This window comes from Prenolepis imparis, unplaced genomic scaffold, assembly GCF_030444845.1.
Source record: "Prenolepis imparis isolate NDT839.2.m4 unplaced genomic scaffold, iyPreImpa1.0 SCAF_8, whole genome shotgun sequence".
Classification (NCBI taxonomy): domain Eukaryota; kingdom Metazoa; phylum Arthropoda; class Insecta; order Hymenoptera; family Formicidae; genus Prenolepis; species Prenolepis imparis.
The window spans coordinates 12,976,769-13,003,403 of record NW_028141166.1 but is presented as its reverse complement, the minus strand read 5'-3'; the positions used below and the strand labels follow the sequence as shown (position 1 = coordinate 13,003,403).

Here is a 26,635-nt window from a genome sequence, read left to right as displayed (position 1 = left end):
GAAAATTATTTCTAACAATAGAAAAACATTATTTGGACCACAAATAATCATAAGTATCGAAGCGAAAGAAAACATTAATTAGAAATAAAAGAATAAAATAAGTGTGAAATAAATTTGATTTAAATATGATTTTAATATATTTCTAAAAACTTTAGAATATAATCTTGTATATAGTTACCGTATGGTATAATAAAATAAATATCCTAACAAACATCCAATTTTTGAAAATTAAACTTTTGTTAAAAATTATTACATAATAACAATGAATGTAATATAACTCTCTGTTCTATATATATATATAATTATACATATATTAAAATATAATAAATGCTAATATAATTAATGTAACACAACATTTCCATTGGTAATTGTTTCAGTGCTAAATCATTGAACTTGTTATTTATTGTTATTTATATTTTATCAAATGATAAAGATGTAAAAATTAAACTATGATTTAAGTAGTTCTCTCAGCATATAGCAGTATTTTGAAAATGTACGATGAATAGAATTCCAGCCAATGGCAGCCTTGCTCGCACGCCATTGGTTGAGCGCTACTATCGAGATCGCCTATAAATATCTGCTGTCAGCGAGGCCGGCACATACTGCGCTTGACTGTCGTACTGTACGTATCGAGGCTTCTCTGCTTGATCGAGTCAAGATGTCTGGACGTGGCAAAGGTGGCAAAATAAAAGGCAAATCCAAGAGCCGTTCCAATCGAGCTGGATTGCAATTTCCCGTGGGTCGTATTCATCGACTATTGAGAAAAGGAAATTATGCCGAACGCGTCGGTGCCGGTGCACCGGTGTATTTGGCTGCTGTGATGGAATACCTCGCTGCTGAAGTACTGGAATTAGCAGGAAACGCGGCTCGCGATAACAAGAAAACGAGGATCATCCCAAGACACTTGCAACTCGCCATCCGCAATGATGAGGAATTGAATAAATTGCTCTCGGGCGTCACTATTGCACAGGGAGGTGTTTTGCCAAATATTCAGGCAGTGCTTTTGCCAAAGAAGACAGAAAAGAAGGCATAATCGTAAACTGGCAATGAGACAATAACCTACGGTTGGCTGCAACTCCACAAAATATCAAATGGCCCTTTTCAGGGCCCCAGAGTATTAACACGATGGTACAATCTCGTTCGCTTCAAATTTATCGTATTTTTTTATTTTAATACATAAAAATGATGAGAAATATTTACAGATTCTTCGATTTAATCAAAACGTGAAACATTTGATAAACATGTATGGAAAAGTTCATGTTCTCGAATTCTAAGACAACTTTATAATTTGCAAATTAAGCAGTTATATTGAAATTTGCATATTAGTATATGATTAAAAATTTTTATTTTAATCATAAAGATAAAAATTGCATTTAAAATTTAGTTATTTTTTAGTTTATAGCCTATATACACATTTAGTGTATTTTAAACAATTATCTGCATCTTGTATAAAATTTGAATTTATATATTTTAATTACATTCTTTTATTATATTTATAGTGTTCTCGACTTACAATTAGATTAACTTAACACAACTTATTTGATATAAAATGATTGGTAAGAATAAATATACAAATATACTTTTAAATACATAACATATAGATGTATTTGCAAATTTTACATACTTGATACACCATTATTAAAATTTACAACTTTATAAAAGACTGGACAGTAAAACTGCTTGAACTGAATAAATGATACACTTTTTAATAAAGATTCATAAAAATTGAGCAGTTAATTTATATAGTAATATATATATATAAATACATGAGTTTTTTGTCAGGAGAAAGTATCAAATAATTTTAGAGGTCACAAAGGTTCGCACGTTTTTTTTCATGTGTAATGTATATCAAAATCTGTATGTATATTTGACTTCTGTGCGTGTTCCAGTAATGCTGTTTCACATACGGTTCAATATGCTTTGGATTGATCGCAGATTTGTTATTTCTTTGTCGAGATCTCCACCATTAGGTTTACTGAAGAGAGTTGTTGAACATTTTGAAATAACATCTTGACATTTTGTTATTATCTTTCTCCTGTAATAAAAAAGTTTTGCTAAAAATCTTATTTTATATTAAAGTAAAGTTGAACATATGATTCTAATAAATGACTAAAAACAAAGAATATTTCATTCGTTTTTCTTTAAAATAAGCTATTATGTGCTTTTATTTTAATTCATATAAATTTAAATTTTGATCTAAAATAAAGTATGATCAGGATTACAGATGATACTCACCTGATAAAATTATTTGTTACATTCGTATTTGCTATGAAATAATTTACCAAATTTGCTGTCGATTCAATTAAATGAAATTCATTGCCTTTATGTAACCAAGTACGGGTATCCTTGCCAATCATTCTAAAGACAAAGAATATTTTTAATTTTTTTGCAGTCCAGTACATAAAAATTTGCATTTATAGTATACTTACTTGTCATAAATATCTAAGAGATCTTCCATTGCTATTCCCAATTCCAAAAACCCAGTTATGATACTAATATTAGATACCTTGTATTTACACGCCTTGAATTCCAATTGTTTTACTAAAAAATCTAAAATACATATATAAAAGAAAATATTAAAAAATATGTACATTTATATAAGACTTCAATGAAAAAATAATCAGATATATATAAAATATAATTACCAACTGGGAAACAATGCGGTGATCCGATATATTCTTGGCCAAGTAATTTAATTTTACTCATTAAAATAGTCATTTTATCTTCGTTTGAACGTTCCGTTGCATTTTCTAATTCTACCATTAAAAATATACAAAAGATTTAAGAAAATTATTGAGAATAAATAATAATGTAAGTATGTAAAATATTGCTTTGTATACCATTATTAATTATGTTTGTCCAAATTCCTTGAATTAACATATCATCTTGATGACCCGAGCAATGAATTATAGCTAATTTACATTCCCAAAGCTGTAAAGGATCTGCATATTCTTCATACAACTGTAATTAATGTTTTATATCAAAATATTTTTAAAAATGTATATATAAAACATGATATATATCTATATCAAAATTACAAACCTGTGTAATATCAAGTAATGAAGAATTTAGTCTCAATTTTGCATCCGTAACTATCATAGAATCTAACAGATTTTGTTGATTGCTTATAATATCAAGTATCTGTTAAATAATGAAAGTAAATATATATTAATTAATAATCTAATCAAGATTTACTTAGGTTTTGAAATAATGGGATATTTAATCTAATCTTTTTTATTATTTATCTTTCTTTTTCAAGATATTTTTCAATAATCGTATATAAAAAAAAATTAATTTTTACGCTATCTATCCTAGCTTGAGATTACTTGAGCCTATGACTATTGACAATTTGGTATATACCTGTTGCTGCATTCTGGCTACTTCTAATTTATCTTCTAATTCACGTAAGAAAACTCCAAGGTAAGGAGCATATCCAGTTTGATCACTTCGCATGCATACAACCGCTCGTGCTAAATACTCGACTCTTTTTGACAGTGATATTTCTGACCTGTACGAGATGAACAATGATCATGTTTTTATCTTTGCGAAATTGTATTACGCAAACGTAAGCGTACGTACCCGACTTTGCTAGCTAAGGAATCCAAAATTTTTGCTGCAGCCGCGTGATTCTTATTCCTCTCGTAAAACTGCCAAAGTAATTCAGGCGCATTAACGCGATTGAGGTAAGTTTCCAACGAAGGTGCAGCGAGTGCAATTAATTCACCGTGAAGTCCTCGCTCTATCATCCAAGTATAAATACAGGAGTGAAGTGTCTCGCAAGGTGCTTGCAGTGCATCGTGAATAATTTCGTGCAACTAAGAAAAAAAAAAGTTAGTTTTATAATATTTTGAATTGGAAAAATCATGGGTGTTACTTACTATCTCTTTCGCTGGTGTTACTGTAGCAGTTGATGCAATTTGTAGCGGAGGCCCAGGTTTGCTCGGTATAGTTGGTGTTAAAGGATTAGAGATGCTTTGATGATACAAGTGATCTAACATCGTGGTGAATTCCTTATAAATTTCCAAACTGGAAAAAAAATTAATTAAATTATTAAGATTCTTCACAATTATTCAAAAGAATATGTACTACTATTGTAACGAGTTAAGGAGTACCGTTTTGCAAAAGCCAGACTTCCTTCTTGATCCTCTATTGGTTCGTTGTTTTTGTAATAATGCGAGGCAGCGTTATTGGGATCTATCCTTTCTGCACAACAAATGCACAATTCTAGTACTCCCATATAAAATTGGCATGCCACAAGTTGCTGACATACTGCACTCAAATTCAACCTGGGTGCTACCTCTTTACAAAGCTGTAAACATATTTATTGAATAAAATCAGAAGTTGGATTATATATTGTGCAAATAACACGCATTACGATATACCTTTAAAGCAGACTGAAGATAGCATTCTTTTTCCTCAGGATTTGTGCAATTTTTTGCTTTTAGAAGAATTTCATTCGCCTAAAATTACAAAGATATTTATATATAATATTGATATATATATAAATATATATATATAAATATTGATTTGAGTTAATTATATAAAATACCTTGGAGCAAATAGCATCTTCAGTTCTATACAGATTGGGACATACTTCTCTTAATTTTACGCTTACAGAATCCACTGATGCATTATCTCCAAGATAACTACAAAATATAATATTAAATATAAATCATTATATTTCTTTTTATATATATTATATTTCTATAATACTTATTTTATATTACTCTTATATTATATTTTTATAATATTTTTTTTAAACTCTTACCTATCAATCAAATGAATAATGAGTAGAGAAGATATCTCATGGCCTATTAAAATCAAATCTCTAAAAGTGGCTGTAGAAAATTGAGCAATCTGATCCTGAAAAGTATTAATATATATCTTAATTGTTCTCTGTCTTTAAAACAGAAACTAATCTTTTGAAAGTTTAACTGAAGTTAAGTAGTAACCTTTGATAAACAGTTGATTATATTATTTAACCGATTCTCGCATAATATCTTCCATAAACCCAAAACTTCACAGGCATGAGTAATGAAAACTTTTAAAGCATCCAACGAGTTTCTTTCTTCTACAATCGGTTCTTGAAAATGACTTTGAATCGTCGTTTCAAAACCATCTGTTAAAGTTCTACTACTTGTGCTTTGTCTAAAAATAAATGTATTCAGTTTTAATCTCATCAATTTGCCCCATAATTTAATAAAATATTATGCGTCACTATATGAAAAATTATATTTTAGATAATACATACTGTTTTGTGATATGCGTATTTCTGTTTAAGAAAGATCTTAATGCTTGCAAATGTCCTAAAATCCAAGCTATTTGTGTTGCTGGTACTGTACTGGATATCTAAAAAAGATAAGTATTATACTTACAATTTATAAGTTTTATAATTTAATTATAAATATTAAGCATTTTAATTTTAAAGATAAAATTAATAATAATTATATACACAAGTCTGACTCAAAATTTTTCGAACTGATAAAAAAATTTATTTTTCTACAATAAATTAAAAATTTTAGAAATAATGATAAATCAAGTTAGTACAAAAAATTATTTTTAGAATTGAAATTGAAAATGAAAAAGCATTTCATTCCAAGAAAAAATTGTTTTGAAAAACTTTAAGTAATAAACAATAAAACTAGTTATTAAGAGAGTTTTTTTAACCAATCTAAAGAAATTTTCCAATAAATATATGTATAATAAAAATAATTTTTTCCTAGCATTATGTACTTACTACATTTTTGTTATTTATCACTTCTTGTTTTATACATCTTATATTCCATATAGGACGAAGTATTCTTCCTACAAACAGATACAACCCGCTATGTTTAGCAGAGAAATGTTGCAAGGCAATATCTGTGGTGCCAAGACCCATTTGTGCAGGAGATCGGAAAGCTTGAGCTCGAGAATCGAAAGGTGGCACTCTGGGTGTAGATGTGCGTAAATCTGCTAAATTAAAATTAATTTTAAATACAAATCAAGTATTTATATGTGTGCAATATTTGAATTTTACACAATTATGCATATATACCTGGATTTATAGGAAAACCACTGTGCATATCAATTGTAGGACCTATTCCAGATATTCTTTGACTACCATATAGAAAGAATGCACGAGTCGCCCATTCTGATAACTAATGTAATTATCAAAAAATTATTATTAATAATGAAATATATACAAAATACTGAACATAATTAATAATTTTAACAAATTTGTAAAACAAATAATTGTATATATGTAGGTATATAAAATAAAAGAAAATAGATTTTTATACCTGAGCATTTTGAGTACTTTCAAGAGTTGCCAAAATTAAGCACGTAGCGCAAGCTTGTTCTAAAGATTGCGTTTGAAAATATCCACGTACTGCTTCAGTATCAGGTCCACGTTGTTCGAGAAGAAGTTGTCTCAGAATATCTACAGGACGTACTTGCATTAAGATTATTGCCCCCTGCAATAAAATGATCAAAATAATAATAATAAGTATGTATATAACGTTTTTACATAAATGTAAAAAAATATGCGTATTTTCTATACGTGTGTATTTGTGTGTGCAAATACATACTTGTGCTGTCAAAAATATAAATTTCCTCGGCGGTTCCATGTGTTGACGCACTAAAAGCGGAGGTTCGCCTTGAGTAGAGCTTTGCTTTTCTATGTGTATAGCTGAATCTCTTACAATCTCTGCAATCGCCCAAGCTGAACTATCAAGAGGCAAGATACTCTGAGTTTCAGCCAAATAATTTGTAAATGGATAAGCGTCATTACTTAAACACCATACAGTTTCAGTGTCACCACCGCAAACAAGAATAAGAGTTCCTGAAAAATATTCAAATCAGTTATCTAAAATCTCATTTATAATGTACTATTATGTACTATTATGTATTTATAATGTATTATTATTAACAAATAAATAATTCACCTTTTCGATAATGTGCCATTTGCACTTTGCGTGGTCTCATTACAGGAGCATTTGCAGCATAGCCCGGTGGTAATCTAACGTGTATCAATTGTAAACCTTGTGGTCTACTTGAGGGATTTGTAACTGAAGTGCAACTGAGGTAAAATCGAGTTCCTGTCGCTGCAACAACGACCAAATTTAGATGTACCGATTCGGATTCTGTTATTGCCGATATGCTTACGAGAGGTCGAAAGTTATTACTGTCCAAAGTTCTATAAAAAGAAGATTATGTTAAATAATTTGATTATTCATGTAACATTGCAATAAAAGATATTACTTACTTAACAACATTAACAGTATTTTGTACCAAGGAAGCTTGAGATAATGATGTGATTCTAGATGCACCACCATTATTAATATCCCAAACTGTAATTGTACCTCTATCACCTAAAGTGTACAAAATATTACGCGAATCATCCACAGATATCTGTATGATAGCTTCTTCTTCCGACAATGCCATAGTAACAAATGAAGGTACCAGAAACGATAATGGACCTTCTGAATGATTAATTTTTTTACATCGTTTACCAAACCAGCTACTCTCTGCCTGCATGTACAAAAAAAGATTAAAGTTAAGTGTAATGCAATATCTTGGTCCTTAGGAGATGTCAGTCTTAAAATTTTAAATATCCAACCTGATAATATATTTCATATAGTGATCCGTTTCTACTACCAAGAAAGATTCTACCACTACTAGTATTAGCAATTGTAGTGATTCCTACTCCATCAGTAGTAACGGTAAAAATTGGTTCTGGAATTAACTGCACTTCTGTGGATATAAAAATAAAAATAAATAATATATATTCTTAATAAAATTCATAAGATATATAAAAAAATAATTGGTAAAAAAAATAAACAGTTGTAAACTGATTACCTTTTGTATCATCAAGTATTGTAACGCCGAGAATAGTTATTTCTACTGTTGTTGTAAGAATTAATAAGTATTTGACATAACTCTGGAAGATATCTGCCTTCGGCTTTACTAAGCCTACGCTTATAATAGTTTCATTCAAACCATCAAAGTAAGCAATATCAAATCTGTAAAATTTTGAGGAAAAAAATTATTTTAATTTTGCACATAAAATAAATTTATATATCAATCATAAATTCAATAAAATTCGAAATATTGATGCTTACTCGTTTTCGTAGGACCATACATAAATGTCACTGTCAATTGTGAGCCATGCTTTCGAAATTTCTGTAAAAATCCCCATCATACAATGACATTGCATATCTATGATTTTTTGTTAAGGTTTAAATAAGAAAGAGAAATATTTAAATTAATATTTATATAAAATTATCTGTCAGAAATATGATAAAATATTTGTTTTGCATATTTAAAAAGGATACGACCAAAATGCTCCATCACTTCTGAAGGCAAGGGAATTTTACTATGTATCTTCATTTGATTAATATTTGTTAAGCTTATCGAAGCACCATTCAAGTTAGGATAATCATGATCGTCAAGGCCACTAACAGTTGGTCCACCTGTGTATGAGATGAATCAATCATAGTTAATCAAATTTTTTATTGGTAATTAGAACTATAGTTTTTCTTTGAAGATATATAATTTACCTTGCACATTGTATCGCATCAGATTAATTAAGGATGGAAAGTTACTGTCTGCAACAATATGTTTATCTACCATTTTTCCAGCCATCTCTAAAGAGTCTAAATGTATTTTTAATGGCTCCATTTCTGTATGCGTTATATTTCTCATTTGCTAAATGTATTACTGAAAAAAAAATATATAAATGTATAAAAATCTTACAAAAATGTACACAAATCTCAATTACAAATATGTAATATTGCACAAAACTTAAAAAAAACTTAAAAAATTTAAAAAATAAACACTTTTTTATCTCTAAATCTCTTTTATGGTTAGTCAACGATATGAGAAAAAATGTACTGATATCTTTGATGTTTGAAGAGAAAACAAAAATAATTTAAAAATTAGAAATAAAATAATACAAGTAATATATGTACAGCAAAAAAAAATTGTTTAGAGAAAAGAAATAAAGAAATTTAGATTAGGTGAGGTTAGATTGGAAAACATATATACTTGTATCAAAACGAGAATATATTGAAATTACTAAAAAATGATATTTTCTTAAAAGTAAAAACGATATGATAAAATTAATATAATGATACGTACTCAATGATGCATAGGCTTGCTGTAATTATTTAAATGATTTATCGAAACACATCCGACATGCAGTCGAGATCGCGCCAAACCGGCGTCACCGGTCACCGACAGCCGACAGCAAGTCGAATAATTTACTTAGCCAGCTGATAAAAAAACAAATATCGAAGAAGCTATTTAGGAGCTTTTACATACATATTAATTATTTAAAAAAATTGTTTATATAATTATAAAAATTTATATGTTCGCGTGCACGCAAAATTAGTCCCTCGAGATCGCGAGTAACCAGATATTGAGCTTTGTACGCTTTTCCCGCCATAATCAACCAATTATTAATTGATGGGTATAATATTGTAAAAATTAATACAAATATAATTTAATATATAAAATAAATATAAATACAATAAATAATAAAATAAATAATAATAAATAAATATAAGTATAGTATAATAAAAAATTAATATTACACAAACTTAACTAATCAGGAAGTAATATAGATGCGTATTAAATTTTGTAGAATAAACAAAAATAAATAATTGTATGTAGATGTAAAAGGTTTTTACATAATCTAAAGAAAAATTCGCACATTTTTTTTTTACAATTTTATATTTAAAAAATATTCTTAATTCACTTTTTGTTAACTTTATAAAGTACATTTACATATAATTATCGCCAAAATAGTAATTATATATTTTTAACAAGTAATATTTGAGAAAAGTTAATCATTTCATTGTTCAATGTTTATATCAAATAATACAACGAATATGATTGATACTTTTGATGATTTTTAAAAACTTATTTAATAAAATGTAACAATAATAAGATATGAAAAGATCAGATGTTATTACTAAAGTTTGCCATTTTGCAAACAAAATTTCTATGTTGCATTACATAAGCTAATATAATAGTAAATTAATGTAAGCGACCAAAATGAATTACAATTATACAATATTTTTGATATGACATGATGCATATGCATGCAACACAAAATATTTTATGTAATTGCATGAGTATTTGATTTTATACAAGTGCAGATAAATTATATATATAATGAAAACAATTATAATAATCTTTTATTTATCAGTAATAAAAATGTCAAAAATATTTGTAACTTGCATTTTCTTTTATTATTAAATTATGTTCTCTGATGATTCAGTGTTACTGTTACTACTACTGCTAGTCACAGAGAAATTTCTAATCAATTGTGGTAATTCAAAGTGCCACTTTGAATCTTTATCTGTATTAAATCTTGCTATTTCATAACTTTGCAAGGGTGCTCTTGCTTTAATACCTAAAGTTGTAGGTCGTTTAGCAGGATCTTGATCCAACATCATTTTGAGCAAATTGTACTGTAACAAGTAAAATTAGATTTATTATATTTTATTTATAATACAATACATGCACAGTTTTAATTAATCTTACAGTAAAAATAATATATACTGTCAACTGCCTTACCTCAGCAGAATATTTCTCTGCAAAATCTTTTGGAAAAATAGATTTTTTTAGATTCGAAAGTGCAACTATTCTTTCCATATCAGTAACAAATGGTATAAGAAGCTCAAAGAAAATTATTCCTAAAGAATAAATATCCACTTTGTAGTTGTACATTTGGCCGTTCATTTGTTCTGGTGACATATACAAGTGTGTGCCAACACATGCAGTATGTATACTATTTTTTAAAGTGACATTTTCATTCTCAGCTGAAGGTGTACGAGCCGCATCATGGCTCTCAGTCATTGCTGTTACAAGGCCAAAGTCGCCAATCTTTATTTTGTCGTCATAAGCGAAAAATATATTTGATGGCTATAAAAAAAGAACGAATTTTATTATAAAATAGAATATAACTAAATAAAAGATTTGCATCATCCAAGTCAATACCTTTAAATCTCGATGAATTAATCCTTGTAAATGCACATATTCCACAGCATCTACTATTTGCTGAAAAATATTTAATACTCGAGCGGAATCTCTTATCATGTGATGCTTTAGCCATTCCCTGAGACTGAGTCTTTGGCACAGTTGCATCTGTATATATAGGAACATTTTTGCAGATTTATGACTATTTGGTTTATTTAAATTTAAAGAAAACGACTTTTGACGTTTGTGTTTTTTATCTTCTATCACAATATTATTATCAGTTTCTTCAAACACAATGCTTTCGGAATGATTGGTGTCATTAATATTTGACAATTCCTTTTCAGCTTCATTATTTGAAAAGGATAAGTCCGAACTATCAGTACTACAAGTATTAATATAAACTGCATCGTTGTCATATTGCTTCTCATTTGACATTTCAAATACAACAAGTAAATCGTCATTCGCATCTGCGTTATTTAATTCCAAAGCTTCACAGGCACTGTCTACAGAAGAGGGATCAGTTTGAGAAACATTGATGCATACTGAATCATGAGGTTTTGTTTCAGTCTGAGTTACTTCTGAAGGGAATGCAGACGACAATTTTAACTTATTAATCCATTGTTGATCATGTTCCTCTTGCCATCCACTAGGAGGGCATTCCAACCAAGCATTAAAATATCTTACAATATTGTGGTGATCTAATTTAGCCAATGCTTTTACTTCTCTCATTACGCGCTCTCTTGAATCTCGGCTGAAATATAAATTTCTTTTATGAAATTCTTGCTCAATTAAAATTCTACTCTCGTGACTATATAACTTATCTATAAATGCAATTAGGCGTTAACTGCGCACTCCGCAAATTTAGAAACAAATGTATTATTAAAAAAATATTCATTAAACATACCTCAATATAATTTAAAAAATTTAAATAATTTTTTGTAATATTTTCATTAATATAATTACTAATTACTAATTGTACAAAATTAGAAACACTTATAGACATTTACATAAATATTTATATTATAATTTCAAAAGTTAGTTACTTATTTTGTGCTTAATATTTCTCTTTCTTGCTCTCATATTAATAATGTTATTAACAATAAATAAAAAAGGCTCTCAATAATGTAATTATATTATTATTTAATAGTACATATTTTTGACTATATATTTATTAAACATTTGTTTTTTTTATGTTTATTCAAATTTATATACTGAAAAGGTCTCAAAAAATTTTGCATCTAGAGATTCCAAAAAAGATAAATATAACTTTATGTACTATTTAAATTTCATTTAATAATATGTATTGCATATGGCAAAGAAAAATAACTTATTAAGAACTGACCTATTTGGCAAAGCAATTCTCTTGATAGCATAATTACAATCATCAATTTTATTTTTGGTCTCAAAGACAACGCCATATCCTCCTTTCCCCAAGCAATCAACTGGCTCAAAATCCGTTAGATAACGTGATTTAAAATTGCTCACATTCTCGCCATCATTAGTCGAATCATTTCTTTTGGTTTCTATATGTCTTTCTACTATTAAAGGCTGAAATATAATGCTTTTTTAAGATAACTCTAAATAAATCAAAGAGAATATAGATCAAAAGATTGGTATTAAAATGAAAAAAAAAATAACAGATTCAATTGATTCTACATTTAGTAAAAGATTATAATTTCACTTACTGGAAGTAGAGCATCCTTAGTAGCGTTTGTTTTTGTACTTAATAAATGTTGCAAAAAATTCACCACAAAGGCAGTTGTAATTGATATTATTAAAACTTCTTTCCTAATAATAAAATATTAATTGCAAATTTATATTTTGTGTATATAATATATATATATATATATATATAATTAAAATAAAAAAAAAAACTTACCACCAATACCACAATGATACTATAATTTGAGTAGATGTATTAGTCTCCTCTTCGGTGGTATATTTTATGCTGATGTTAATGTTATCCTTTATAATATTATCTTTGATATGATTCTTAATACTACATTGTTCTGTTGAATACAGAAAAAATCCATTACCTACAAAAGAAATACACAATCATAAATTTGTCTAAATCTAGAATTACTTTAACTTTATATTTTTTATAATTATATTTATATAAACTATATTATAATTATATGCAATCATATAATTTTAAAGATTCTAGCATATCTAAATGCATTATTTACCATTAATATATTCTGAATTATATAACACAGACAATGCAGTTGTGCTGCATACTTCACTTGTGTCAACAGAAACTTCATTATTATTTTCATTTGGTAAGGTACTTGTAAGGGCTGTCACTAAAATAATATTTTGTATAGACATTAATAATAAATATCATTTTTCCAAATGTAAAATAGAATGTCAAAATTTAATTTACATACCATCTGCTGGATGCGGTTGCCAAGAATATTTTTTACTTTGAACATAGTTGGGAGACAAATCGAATGAATTAAGGAATTTGGAATTTTCTTGTACATATAATTGCCTTTCATGCATGCCTAAATATAAACTTGGATCTGTAGTATATGCAGATCTCCAGATCCATTGAGAATCATCAAATAAATTAATTTCTTCTAAAGATCCTTGATTTATAAAAGGTTTGGATGTGTTTTCACGCCATATTGAAACAATTGGTACATCAAACTATAAAAAATAAAATCCACTTATCATTTTTATTTTTTATACATTATAAAAATTATAATTGTTGTACTAACCTGATGTTGCCATAACTTAACAGTAGGATTACTTTTATTAATAGCCCAAATCAAGCCTTCTGAAATAACCACTTTGAATTCTATATCTAGAATATTAGGACAATCATTTTCACGAGCTGTGAACATTAGATGGTGTTGTCCAACACTGAAGTTCCATCTTTAAACAATAATTATTATTTTATTAGCTTGTGTGTTGTGTATATACATTTTATTTTTTTAACATATAATTGTGTATGTAGTAAGAATACACAACATAATTTATATCAATTTACCTTTCATTACCTGTACGAGGTTCTATAGCTCGTACAGTTTGTTGAAAACGTTGAACGATAAGCACATCATATTCCAAATATCCTTCATGATCTGTATTGTTCTTACATCCAGGAACTAGACATTCATACAAAATTTGTCCTGTGCTAGCTGATATACCTATTATAGAGAATGTTAGTTTTATATAATATCAACAACATAAATTCTTAAATATGCAAAATATATAAGTTTTTCAAAAATAAATGGATTTTTGTTGATAAATATCAAAAATGTTATATTAATTATTATATATATATATATATTTATATGAATTTTTATATACAAGATCTGTGAAAATGTTACTAGACATCTTGTAATCAAAGTCTCTTGGATCAATTAAAATAGATTTGTAAACAGAAAAGTTGAGGAGATTACAATCTTTAATCATATATCTTTATAACTAAATCTTAAATTAAAATTTTATTAAAAGGTATTAAATTTATTTAATTAAAAGTAAAACTAATTAAAAAGTACAATTCTCTATTTATATCTCCTAACAAAACTTGGTTGTTGTCTAAAAGTTTCTTGTATTTTTAATTACTCAAAAATTGCATATACTTTTATATCTTCATTGAGGAAAAAATCAATTTTAAATTGATCACAAATATGCTATAAAAACAATTTATATTTAATAAGATTAAAGTATCTAATATGTTTATAGTTATAAAACTTACGATAAGTATGCAGTGTTTTACCACCTGAGAAGACTAAATCGTCAGAATAACGAAATGATGAATACAATATTTGATCAGTTGTTATTGGCACTGATTCCAGAGTTTCTCCATCAAATTTATACAAACCACCATTCAAAGATGGGATGAGACGTACCCATTGTCCATTATTGTTAAGCTGTGAAGTAATATGTGGTCTTAAATTATTAATGTATGATTTGTTTTAGAAAATAATTTGTTATTTAGAAGTGATCAATAGAAATTTATAATATCCAATATTAAAAGATAATGCTTGTAGAAAAATTACATCTCTGCTATGAATACTGGATGACAACATTGGTCCCTCATTAAAATCCAAAGTCCACTGCTTTTGTCCATTATTACCAGCATCAAGTGCGGATATCTTCCCATCTAACGTACTGACAAATACCAAACTAAAACAATAAATATTCTTTATAAATAGAGAGTCAGATAAACTTCTTTAGAGTCAGATGAACAAAATATCAAAATGCTAACAATTAATATTCACTATCCAATTTTAACTTTTATCTCAAATATATTGGTTGTTCTTCTACTTGTTCAATTGTTATAATTTAAAAATTAATTTTTACAGGGTCAGGTTAAAGGATAACAAAGGATGGATAATAAAGGATTAACAAGTGCTTAATTAAATTGGCGTTTAATTAATCACTCAATTTTTATGTTTATATACAAAATAATGTAGATAAACATTTTGAAAGAGTATTAAAAATCATCAAAAGATCAAAATATGGAAAAAAATAATTCGTCCAAGCATCGTTAAAATCTGCTTAATCGAGAAAAAACATCCAATCAATCAGAGTAACTACCTGCGCCTATTTATCGATTGTTGACCGCATAAAGTTAGCTGCTCTTCAACAATAGTGTCATCGGCGGAAACAAAAAGATACGTAGTTACGAAGACCACCAAGTAAGAAAAACATTTTTTCTGCCAAGCACGTGAACGAGACATCTTCTATCTATGAAATTGACCGGGATTTGTATACAGCATTCTGGTGCAGACGTATTGATTGTAATGTGCGAGTTAATTTTATCCAGTTTTATCACAACGTTCGATTATTACAAAGTCGACTGATAAAGTGATAAATAAATTCTTATAGCACACATATACACAACACACAATGCACTTGGCCCTAATTTGCAAATTCTAGATCTATGGTTAGGTTTATCTTCATGTGAATCACTTGGGCGATATTACATGAAATAATTTATCGCATGAAGCGGCAAAAGATCTATAGTTGACGTTACGTGTATTATATTTTTGTCGCTTCATGCGCATCAAGCTAGTCAAGATGGCAGTTGTAATTGGACGTTTCATCGCTAGATGTCGCGTCGAGGTTGTAATGCCAGGAGCTGCCGACAGATGGCGCGATTCACTCAAAATTCTGCCGTCTGTCAAGCGAAATCGAAGGAAAAACTGACAGCGTCAGCTTGTCAAGAGCGATGTCAGAGGCTCCGTGACAGTCACTCGATCGCATAGATGCAGGTTTGACGAAATCCATAATATTTGGGAGTTTGATCTAAAAAAAAAAGAGAGAAGCATTCACCCCTTGAGATCGTCGTGACTCACTTCCGCTCTACGTCACCACTGGCGAAAGCCAAGTGCCTTCGCTACGTAACAAAGCTATAGAGTTCACCGGGCACCGCCTGACACGTAGATCCGCGTGTGACGTGTGTATCTGTCATTCCTCGTTCCTGTTGCTTATCACCGAAAGAGTGCTCAACGATGGTGAGTATAATGAGAGAATTATAGAAGCGAGTCTGCCAAGCTTGCGTCTAAACGAAGCGTTACGTGTACATGTTCGCAGGCGTCTTACTCCGAGGATCAGCTGGCCGGTAAGTCCGAAGGCGACTGTGCAACAGTCAGTGCAGAGCGAGAGGGGTCCACGCCGCGCTCTTTTTCCCCCGGGCTTTTAATTCAGGTCAAGAGTATCATCGCCTTTTTAGACCCTGGTGCGCGCGCGCCCATCGACAACTGCCTTTTATGGTTCGGTATTTGAAAGCGAGTTGCCGACGACTTAATCGCGATCCCGCCTTCTCTCATCGAGATTTCCCCATTATTCTGGTTTTACACTCTCGCGAGTCGTGGGCCTCGCCAATATAAAACGTGATTAGGAACGGATCGGTCTATACAAAATAAATTTCTAGTAGTGATTGCTTTAAATAATAGATCTCGTCTCTTACAAAAAGTGCAAAATGTATGGCTACAGCTATCAGGAACTGGTTAACAGAATGATGTCATCTATGGAGGGTAAACGCTCCTATTTATTGGTAGACTATCGCAATCTCCTAAATTCAATGATTTAATTATTGCGTACACTAAAATAGATTTAAAGGGTGGCAAAAGAAATTATATAAATTTTTTTATCCTATTTGCTATATCTTAAAAAAAAGCAATTTTAGCAATTTTAATGCTTTAAAATTATTTTGTTTGTGTATACATATGTTATAAGTTATAAGATACAAATTGTGCGATAAAAAGTAAGCATAGAATTGCATTGTAGAATTTCAGGAAGCATTTCAGTTGTTTGACAGCCGTGGGGATGGAAAGATCCATGTGTCTCAGATTGGCGACGCATTACGCGCTCTGGGCCAAAATCCAACTGAATCAGATGTGAAGAAGTTTACCCATCAACATAAACCGGATGAGCGTATCAGTTTCGAAGTATTTTTGCCAATCTACCAGGCAATCAGTAAGTCCCGTACATCCGACACAGCAGATGACTTTATCGAGGGCTTGCGTCATTTCGATAAGGATGGAAATGGCTTTATATCTTCCGCAGAGTTGCGACATCTTCTGACGACACTTGGTATGTATTGTAAATGAGTTTTTTTGAAAAAAACAAAAAACAAATATATATATAATATGTATGTGTGTAAAAGATGTTTATTTTGTATATTATTACAGGTGAGAAACTTAGCGATGAAGAAGTAGAAACATTATTGGCAGGTCATGAAGATTCACAGGGTAATATTAATTATGAAGACTTTGTTCGCCAGGTGATGTGCGGCTAAGTAACTACTTAATTACATGTAAGAGAGTATTATTATCATTATTCTTCTTTATTTTGCCATCGAATCTGTTGAAGCATTTTTATTTTTGAAATATCATATCATAGTATGTGAACCTATATGATGATTTATCTCGATGGAATCATAACGTAAACACTATTTTATTATATATACTGTGAGAAAGAAGGAGGTTAACCTTTTTTATATAAGAGTTTAAATTAGTTAAACAATGGTAGATAAAGAACAATCTAGCGCATTGTGCCTTGACGTATATCCGATTTACGAGCATTTAGTGATATTGATAGTACGACATCAGTCTGTTGTGCAATCTTTAGCGAGATATCTGAATTCCTCGGACATTCCAAATTTTTCTAAGATATATTTGAAAGAATTTGAAGATATCTGGTCTTTACACAGAGAGTGAAGGCCGAGCATTTTGATTTACGCCGATACACGGGCCTATGTACTTTATTCTTTTCCTCTATCGAGTTCAATATATCATCTGTGTGGCTAGAATGCATGTTCGAGGGAAATCTTCCACATTTCCTGTTATATATCCTAGAAAAAGAACGCGGAGAGTATTTACTTTATTTATTTATGCATGAGCGCGCGTATTTGTGTCTCCAAAAAAAAATGCGCAAGAAAAGATATTGTACATTGCAATGAATAAAAAGTTGCTCTAATATTCTGAAACTATATTGACTGTCTGTTCGTCTTCTAAATAAAATAGGATATATATATATAGTTTATAACAATTTTTTTTCTTTTTGTTTTACTGAGATATATACATATTATAATATCTAAACATCTAGGATCTCTACAATAAATTTTTTCTATGCTAATTTGTCTATTAGATGAATATATTTCGAAGTAAATTTTTCGATAAAATTGAAGAACGCGAGATTTTTTCGATTTGAAAATTCGCGGTCAACGCGTGCGGAGATGTATCGCGCGTTTGATTGGCGGAAGATTCCTCTCGCGAAACGTGTCACGTGACGCAAAGTGACGTGCCGCGCCACACGGAATCACGGAACTCGTCGACCCCGATGCTGCGCTCCAGCACAGCACAGCAGTATCACTTGAAACGCTGTTACGAATGTTCTTGACTTGCGCGTTCCAGTAACGAGAGCTATCGTAATCAGTACCCGACATCGTCGATCGCTATTCCAGCGAACATTTTCCTGTGGAGCAGTGCATATAAAGCCGCCAAAATTTTACGAAGAAAGAAGTATGAGTATTAACTCCAGTCTGTCGTTAAGTAATAGTGAAAGTAGTAAAAAGCCGATAATGCCGAGTTTAATTTCCAGTAATTGGTGAGTAGCAGCGCGACTAGTACATGTAACTACGCCATTTTTGTCTCGCCTTCTCCGCGAGTCGCCATTTTGCATCTCGCGTCCTTTCTCATCAGTAATTTTCATATATTTTTTTAAAAATTCTTTCCGCTATATCTTTCTCTTCCCTCTCTTCCCTCTCTTTCCTCTCTTCCCTGTCTCTGGACCCGAGCACAAAGACTTGTAACCGATTGCTGACAGTCGTAGAAACGTAGATCGAAGCACGTTGATTGACGTAAATGCTCAAAACGTGCAATGGGATACAGTCTAAACTCTAAACGATCATTTACATTGACAATCTTTGTGTTCGGGCCCTCCATTTGTTTGTAAACTGCCGGATCTTATTTCGCGCAACTATTGTCGTTCCTTCGTTGGGTGATTGTAATATAAAACAGCTGCGTCAGATGCATATATAATGGTTATTGTTATCGAATCGTTTGGGAAAGAATGCGACTGGATGCATGATTATTCGAGATTGTAATTCGATTCCACTTGTGATAATGATTGCAAACATACGAGCGAGGCACTTCTTTCATGAATCATTCGCAGAGATCAAGATGATACGTAGAATATAGTATATGCGATATATATTGTCAGTATACACCTTCATCAGCTGTTCCGTTAGACAATCACGTCAGTGTCGTCAACGAGGATCGTACATTTTTGACGTTTCTTCATATTTCAATAAAGCTTTCGGAATAAGCTCGTATCGAATCTAAATATTTGTGCGTTGTAATTTACAATTATTCGCATAGTTGTATATATATATATATATATATATATATATATATATATATAAAAAACCGATAACGTTATCTTCTAGTAGGACTTGATAAGCAATATCATGTTATCTGATGAAAAATAATGATAATTAGCAAGATCAAAGTACAAGTATATTTTTTATTGATACACGTGTTAAACGTCAATTATCAGGCGCCTCTCTAATGACTCTTCAAGTTATCATAAAAAGTATATATTTAGAAATGATGTTTTTTTTCTGGATATACTTATCTAGACTTTATGAAAGTATTTATGAGTATACGATTTCTTATTCCACAACTATGCAACTTTCTATACCTCGAATGCGTAATCTCTCTAACAAAATTCTCGATTAAATCTAACTTAAAAACGGTTAATTATATATAATATATATGCGTAATCAGTGTAGAATCTTTTTTCATTTAAGGACGTTTCTCGTTTAATATTTGTCTTTATCTCCGATATTTGATATAAAACTCACTACAAAGTTATGCATTTCTACATTGAAATCTATCTGATATTAAAATCTAAGAAAAATAAAGAGTTAATGGTTAGGTACTGTTATGTAATCAGTGCACGCTTTTTTTTTTGTAAAAAATCGTAGTGTCGATAAAATAAAAAAATTACACACTTAATATACATATATATTTGTACTTTGTATATTTGTAATTTTATTTAATTTTTTAGTTTAATTTTTATAATGATTTTCTAATTCAACTATGTTTTATATTTATCAGTTATATACGATTACACTCACTAATTTTCACTGAAAATTTCATAAGAAAAAAAATGTTTTATTATTTTCATTCTGTGTCAAGTCGTTCTATGTGAAATTATCTAGCTCTATATCATTCTGTTAATAATGAAACTAATGTATATGATTTTATAAAATGGCTCACTCTAGTAATACACGATCGTGCTCATTCGTGTGAAACACGAACGGTAGGCTATTAGAACAGCGACATTGGCTTTGTACTTTCTTTTTTACACATCAGGCTGCCTCGTGTCTCGGTCAATCGATATACAGCAATGCCGCTTTATCTTATGGTTACATCTTTCGGCACCGCGAGCAAAACATTATTTATTTTTCAACGCTGCGATCGAAATTATTATCAATTGTTCTAAATCCGACGTACGATTGTAACGATTGAAACGAATAAAGAGAGAAATGCGCACGAGTCGTCGTTTCGTCCAATTTTTTTTTCTTACAATCAAAGGCATATACGATAACGCATACGTGATCCTTGATACGAAATTGCGCTCGTCATATCTCGGTGATACGCGGACAATAGGATGAAGTTCTGTCTCACACTTCAGTTACTTTGTTGTGAATAAATTATATTATTTCGCCACTATTATGCACATTACATAAAGCTCATGGTTTTCAGAAAACTTCAATAATTTTCTTAATAAATAAATTCAATACATTTTATAAGAAAACAATCTACATTTCAATACAAATTCACACTCGAGTATTACATTCGAAGTATCGTGATTTTTATTTTTGGGGTATCATTCGCAATTCTACGCGATAAGGAAAATATTACATTATTGATAATTCTAAAAACGTCTTTTCAAAAACAGCTTCTTTTTACTGCGTAAATGTTTCTTACGTAATTTCTACCAATTGTATGAATTATATTTAACGAGTCACCTTATTGTGGCTAATAGTTATGAATAATAAGTGGAGCAATCTTTTGTTCGTGTAACGGGAAATACACTTGTCCGACCGAACAAGCAACGAGTAATGCAAATATATACTTTGAAATATTCATATCAGTGTTTGTTTCTTCTTTTTTTTATAGTAAGATTTTTCTTTTAATCGATAAAAAATAAAACAAATGCAAACGTCGTTTCTATGGTTCGTTTGATGTATCCACTTTAAGACGAATCGCTACGTCAAACGGCTGATCGAGAACAATAATATTATTGCGTCAAAAACACTTTGTCCCATGGAAGAGTACAATTGATATATTACAAGCTTGAGAACGCCTCTCTCTAATCAAATTTGCCAATCGACTCCGAGAAGCTTTCAGAACAATTAATAAAACGCGAACGGAGCTCGGAGCAAAAACATGCAAGGTCATTGCGCGAACTGTCACGGAACAAAGGCAATAGATTTATTCTCGTTAAGTTTTGTCTTTTATACTTTCTTCTTATACGTAAGATATGTGCGTATAAATATATATATATATATTTTTTTTTTGTTAAATTAAATGTTGAACAATGCCGCGCAGTCATGAGTTTTATCCCATTCTGACATATCACAGCTGATGATGAATATTATTGCGCTATATTAAACATTTGAACTTAAATAGATGACCTATTGTTACGTATCGATAACATTTCAGCTTGGAAATTGTTTTTAATCATATCTTGGACTTTTGTTAAAGATTTTTTACATTTGGTGCGTTTGATACTAATTACAATAAGTCAAACAAACAACATAAAATCATCATTTTAGATCAGAGCTCATGTCAGAATATCAAATAAAATGTCTAACACATGTTTCATCGTTTATTCATCTTTTTATAGCCAATTGTACAGTAGAAGTGTATGAAAATTGAAATCTTTTTATATATTAGTAAAATAAATAATTAATAAAATTCATACAACTGATATACTGTCAATAAAATTATCATCAATCATCGATTTTTCATAATCTCACAATCAGTCTATAGAATTGTAATCTTGCGTGATACTGATTGCAATCAGTATTTTGAATAAGATGGTATGAAGGAAAATATTTAAAAATATATTGATACTTCGTCTCTCTTATCTCTCTATCAAATCCACCGAGATAATCTCTAATGAATTAATCACAATATTCAAAACACGAGACGTGATTATTTATCGCATAACTCTCTTTATCGTATAACTCTTGTTATCAGAAATTTTTATAACATTAGTGTGTTCAAAGAATACTCATTATCTATAATAAATCATTATCTAAACTAAACTATGAGACGATAATATTAATGACTACAAGATAATCTCATTAATTGTGGTCCTAAAATTGTGCAATGACTATTCGCGTTATCTCTATAATGAATAATGCGCGGCAAGCGAGAGTAGTTTTTAGTCGAGAATTATTTATAAATTGTTGCACGACACAATTAAACTGCGCTTGTTTACAAAATGTTACAAGTGCACGCTATCGTTGCAGCTTACTTACGTAAGCCCCGACATTTCCCAATGTCAATAGGCGAAACACCGTTACATTTAGCATTCGTGTCGCGAAGTATTCCGCCAGAAGTGTAAAAGATGTAAGCAGCTTCTCTCGGTTGCGAAGTGCAAAATATACGCGTTATTTGTTTGGCGAGATGCCCGTTTTAATGACGCCGATACGCGACCGACAATAACGGGTCCGGTAAAGTGGTCCATCTGCGTTTGTACACACCTTATAAATCGCATACGTCGGCTCAATCGCGGCAGTCGCTCATTTTCCCTTTAATCGCGTGTGAATGTTGCTCTAATTTTTTTTTCTCCCGAAAACGATCTGATCGCGCGCGATCGATCGCGTCATCATCGTCGTGCATCATCTTAGTGAACCTGTCGATTTTATTACATCATTTTGAGCAGAAATTTCCGCTCAATATGCCAAGGTAGACATCCCATGTTTTTTTATTTTGTGTTCTAGAGATAATCTCAAGGACATATTAGCAATGTAATTAGGAAACGGCATATTATCCATATCATTTAGTGGCGTTGATGATTTTTATTATTTTTGCAATCGTGCATTTTGATGGTCAAATTGTTAATATAGAAAAATCTAAAACAAAACAAAGTGCCGCGCGATTTGTTTAACTCTCGCAATAAATCAATTGTATCGGTCTGGAGGAGAGATAAACGTATCCTAAATTTACACAAGTACTCATTTATCAAAAATTTCAAGATTCTTGGCAGTAGATCATATCTACTGTTTATGTCCCAAATAACGTCATCCTCTTTAATAACTTATCTCTTTAAAGAATAACTTATTTTTTATCTCGTGATCCAATCAGACATTTATACATTTGCTGAAAAAAATTAACACATTTACGTATTAATTTATTATTATTTTTCCTCTTTTGTTTAGTAATCTTCAATCATATCTACATCCTTATATACATTCTGCATGTTAATTATATTAAACTCTTTTTCAACTTATAATTAATGAAAAACTTGCAACTCACGTTCCTAATTATTGAAAATGTTTCAGTGAAATGTCTAGTAAATGCATGGACGAGAGCCTAGAAGAAGGTTCTAGACTGCAACAACATTATTGTATAACGCTGGGCGTGGGGCCTCTGTGGTGGTCCTGATGTGCCCCATGCCGCATTGTCTGTATCTACAGTCAACACAGAGAGCCGCGGCGTGGGGATCAAGCAGAGTCAGCTCTCTGTGAGCTCCCACATTGTGCAAGTACGTATATTTTAAGGAGAGGATAGAGTAGAAACCATTTTTAGAAACCAGAAATAACTTATTTATGATAATGAATGCGAAACAAAGTTCTAATTTCTTTTTGTCACGACCCACAGGAGGATGAATTATTGAAAGCTGTAAGAAGTAACGAACCATTGCGTCTAACGTTCACTCTCCACTTGACCGAGAGTACATCCGTCGAATGGGAGACAGTAGCGTGGCGCCGTTGTCTATACATTCGCGTACCGAGCTGCCTTCTGCCCGAAGGATCAAAGGAGGGCTTTCTCTCGCTCCTAGAATACGCCGAAGAAACACTGCGTTGTACCAATATCATTGTCTGCCTTCGCAAAGATAGATCAGATCGAGGTACTTGTCGCTTGCCGTTCTTCGGCACGAATGTCGAAGATTTTTGCGTCGACGAAAAAGATTCACCGTCTAAATCGTTCTGTTGTTATGGTCTAGCAATGCTGGTTCGTACCTTCATGTTCTTGGGCTTCACGGTCCTGCCACCAACTCATGTTTTGGTACCGCCAGGCAGTGATGCTGGCAATCTCTACATGCTCTATGCCATCGAGTAATCGGCAAAGCAGTTTGGCCTCTCTCAAATTTAACGCGTAGGTATTGAGTCAAGAGAAGAGATATTGAAAAGTTGAAATCTCTCTCTGCAACTTTCTTTAAATTATTTCATTATTTAACCGCCTTTTATTTATTAATCATTTCTTTCTTTTTTATACATTTATTATATGATTTCAGGTATAATTATTTAGATTTGGTTATATTTTATATTACAGGTACCGCCACACATAGTTCTGAAATTCTGAAAAGGAGACAATTGGAAAATTATGAAAAATGATTTATGTTTATCTTATATAAATATTTTTAAGTTTTGCTATATATATATATATATATAATTTGCATTTTTAATTAAAATTTAGAATTATAAGTTTCGACAAGAAAATTGAACATTATAAATATTTGAGGTGAAAAAAGAATTTACATTAGGTGATCACATAGATAACACCTTGGCGTTAAATTTAAGAGGCTTGATAGAGAAAAAAAACATAGTCGGGAATACGTAGAATGCGTACATAAAAGGCTTTCGATGGGTATATCGATTCATTCTCTTGAACACAATGTTAATAATTATTGTAAGAGCGTATAAGCTGCTGACAAAGCTTCCCACGTGACGAAATTTGACGGAATTTGGAGTCGCATATTAACAACTGAATGCGATGACAAACTGTTAAATTTTAGAGAAAATTTATTATCGATATATCTCAATGTTAATTGTGGCAGATTGGGTATCACCGCAATATTCTTCGTTAATATAGGTACATTTCCTTATTTGTAAGTATTATTGATCATGTATAATCTAGATTTAATACCTGCGTTGTTTGAGTGCGCTGATGAAATTCATTCGATGAGTTAATTTTTTCTAAGGTGCATAAAAATTAGTTGATACTGATATTCTTTATAATTAATTAATTGACATTCTTTATAACAGATGTGTGACTAAGATGTAATTATTCTTTCTTTGCAGTTCCGATAGTTTAAAGTTTCTGTTAAGTAAAAAACTGTTAAAGTATGAAGTAAACAAAAATTTTGTCCACTGAATTGACTTTTCAGGAGAATCTAAAATTTTTGAATGCTTTTTATAAAATATGTTCAAATAAGTTCAGTACTCTCCAATTTATAGGCAGTGCGTGCTATAATGGATAGCACAGCACATTGCAAATTTGAGATTTTTAAGTAGAAACAGTATGTTATACTGTTTTTATATAAAACAAAATATTTTGCTTAATTTTTTTTCTCAATTTACTTAAAATTGGGAGAGATACAGGATTACTATAAATCATATTCATCGTTATAATATAAGAGAGTCTTATCTTATTAACTTTTGTTTACTGTATAGATTTTTAAGTATAAGTAATAGTATATCTGGTAATCCCCAATCAGTTAACGTTGAAGAGATTTTGCTAATAAATGCGTTCTTTAGTGTTGACTTGATAATGGACAACATGAAAAATATAAAAATACAAAAAAAAATGAAAAATATTACAAAAAGAATAAAAAAAAGTGTTAATAGCTTATTAGGAATATAGGTAAAGATAAGTACAGAATGACGGACTATTGTATGTTAACTTCACGCAAATAATTATCGAAAATTTTGCCTCAAGTTTTTAAATTGATAAATCCGTACGCGTTTTATCCCGTCAGTTAGTATTATATATTCGTATCTCTGACCACACATATACACATACATACACATGAAAAATAAATATGTATGCTACGTTTCTTATTCATACATGAAGACGTAATTGCTAAATAAACATTTAATAAAACTCTATATTGTTACTTCTTTTTTATCAAAGATATTTACTTGAACTGGTTTTTTTAAATTAAGCATTGGCTTTTGTACTATATGCAA

The 26,635-nt window shown here is 30.4% G+C and overlaps 5 protein-coding genes across 7 annotated transcripts; 3 read left to right on the top strand and 2 right to left on the bottom strand.

The window, feature by feature from the left end:
- The first annotated feature begins 613 nt into the window (after window positions 1-613).
- Window positions 614-1,308, top strand: LOC145939342 (histone H2A-like). Its single transcript, XM_083043592.1, has 2 exons — window positions 614-1,128; window positions 1,203-1,308. The coding sequence occupies exon 1, from the start codon at window positions 659-661 to the stop codon at window positions 1,031-1,033; it is 375 nt and encodes a 124-aa protein (XP_082899718.1). The 5' UTR covers window positions 614-658; the 3' UTR covers window positions 1,034-1,128; window positions 1,203-1,308.
- Window positions 1,309-1,614: 306 nt separating this feature from the next.
- On the bottom strand, window positions 1,615-9,241 carry Nup154 (nuclear pore complex protein Nup154). Of its 2 annotated transcripts, none has more exons than XM_083044066.1 (27): window positions 9,118-9,241; window positions 8,538-8,697; window positions 8,313-8,450; window positions 8,100-8,196; window positions 7,837-8,000; window positions 7,598-7,731; window positions 7,244-7,509; window positions 6,924-7,174; window positions 6,567-6,820; window positions 6,279-6,452; window positions 6,035-6,137; window positions 5,738-5,952; window positions 5,252-5,349; window positions 4,953-5,148; window positions 4,769-4,863; window positions 4,550-4,646; window positions 4,383-4,460; window positions 4,113-4,309; window positions 3,879-4,026; window positions 3,580-3,815; window positions 3,361-3,508; window positions 3,043-3,141; window positions 2,841-2,961; window positions 2,646-2,756; window positions 2,430-2,550; window positions 2,236-2,358; window positions 1,615-2,035 (listed from the first exon to the last, which is right to left on the bottom strand). In XM_083044066.1, exons 2-27 carry the CDS (start codon window positions 8,680-8,682, stop codon window positions 1,900-1,902), a joined length of 3,945 nt encoding a protein of 1,314 aa, XP_082900192.1. In that variant the 5' UTR covers window positions 8,683-8,697; window positions 9,118-9,241; the 3' UTR covers window positions 1,615-1,899. The 2 variants fall into 2 exon arrangements, with proteins under 2 accessions (XP_082900192.1, XP_082900193.1); XM_083044067.1 differs by having other exon boundaries at window positions 5,738-5,949.
- A 697-nt stretch (window positions 9,242-9,938) lies between these two features.
- LOC145940037 (eukaryotic translation initiation factor 2-alpha kinase) lies at window positions 9,939-15,947 on the bottom strand. Its single transcript, XM_083044827.1, has 13 exons — window positions 15,511-15,947; window positions 14,970-15,096; window positions 14,666-14,840; window positions 13,955-14,111; window positions 13,683-13,839; window positions 13,350-13,611; window positions 13,149-13,265; window positions 12,842-12,998; window positions 12,648-12,750; window positions 12,305-12,510; window positions 10,984-11,713; window positions 10,561-10,908; window positions 9,939-10,454 (listed from the first exon to the last, which is right to left on the bottom strand). Exons 1-13 carry the CDS (start codon window positions 15,651-15,653, stop codon window positions 10,236-10,238), a joined length of 2,901 nt encoding a protein of 966 aa, XP_082900953.1. The 5' UTR covers window positions 15,654-15,947; the 3' UTR covers window positions 9,939-10,235.
- A 156-nt stretch (window positions 15,948-16,103) lies between these two features.
- On the top strand, window positions 16,104-18,409 carry Mlc-c (Myosin light chain cytoplasmic). 2 transcript variants are annotated; one of them, XM_083044830.1, is made up of 5 exons: window positions 16,104-16,430; window positions 16,510-16,537; window positions 16,872-16,952; window positions 17,206-17,511; window positions 17,610-18,409. In XM_083044830.1, the coding sequence occupies exons 1-5, from the start codon at window positions 16,428-16,430 to the stop codon at window positions 17,714-17,716; spliced, it is 525 nt and encodes a 174-aa protein (XP_082900956.1). In that variant the 5' UTR covers window positions 16,104-16,427; the 3' UTR covers window positions 17,717-18,409. The 2 variants fall into 2 exon arrangements, with proteins under 2 accessions (XP_082900956.1, XP_082900957.1); XM_083044831.1 differs by lacking the exon at window positions 16,872-16,952 and having other exon boundaries at window positions 16,114-16,430.
- A 5,598-nt stretch (window positions 18,410-24,007) lies between these two features.
- Oda (Ornithine decarboxylase antizyme) lies at window positions 24,008-26,554 on the top strand. Its single transcript, XM_083044829.1, is given in 5 exon segments — window positions 24,008-24,104; window positions 24,106-24,207; window positions 24,324-24,573; window positions 24,670-24,821; window positions 24,999-26,554. Coding segments are annotated over 4 exon segments (564 nt in total). The 5' UTR covers window position 24,008; the 3' UTR covers window positions 24,786-24,821; window positions 24,999-26,554.
- Window positions 26,555-26,635: the final 81 nt, after the last annotated feature.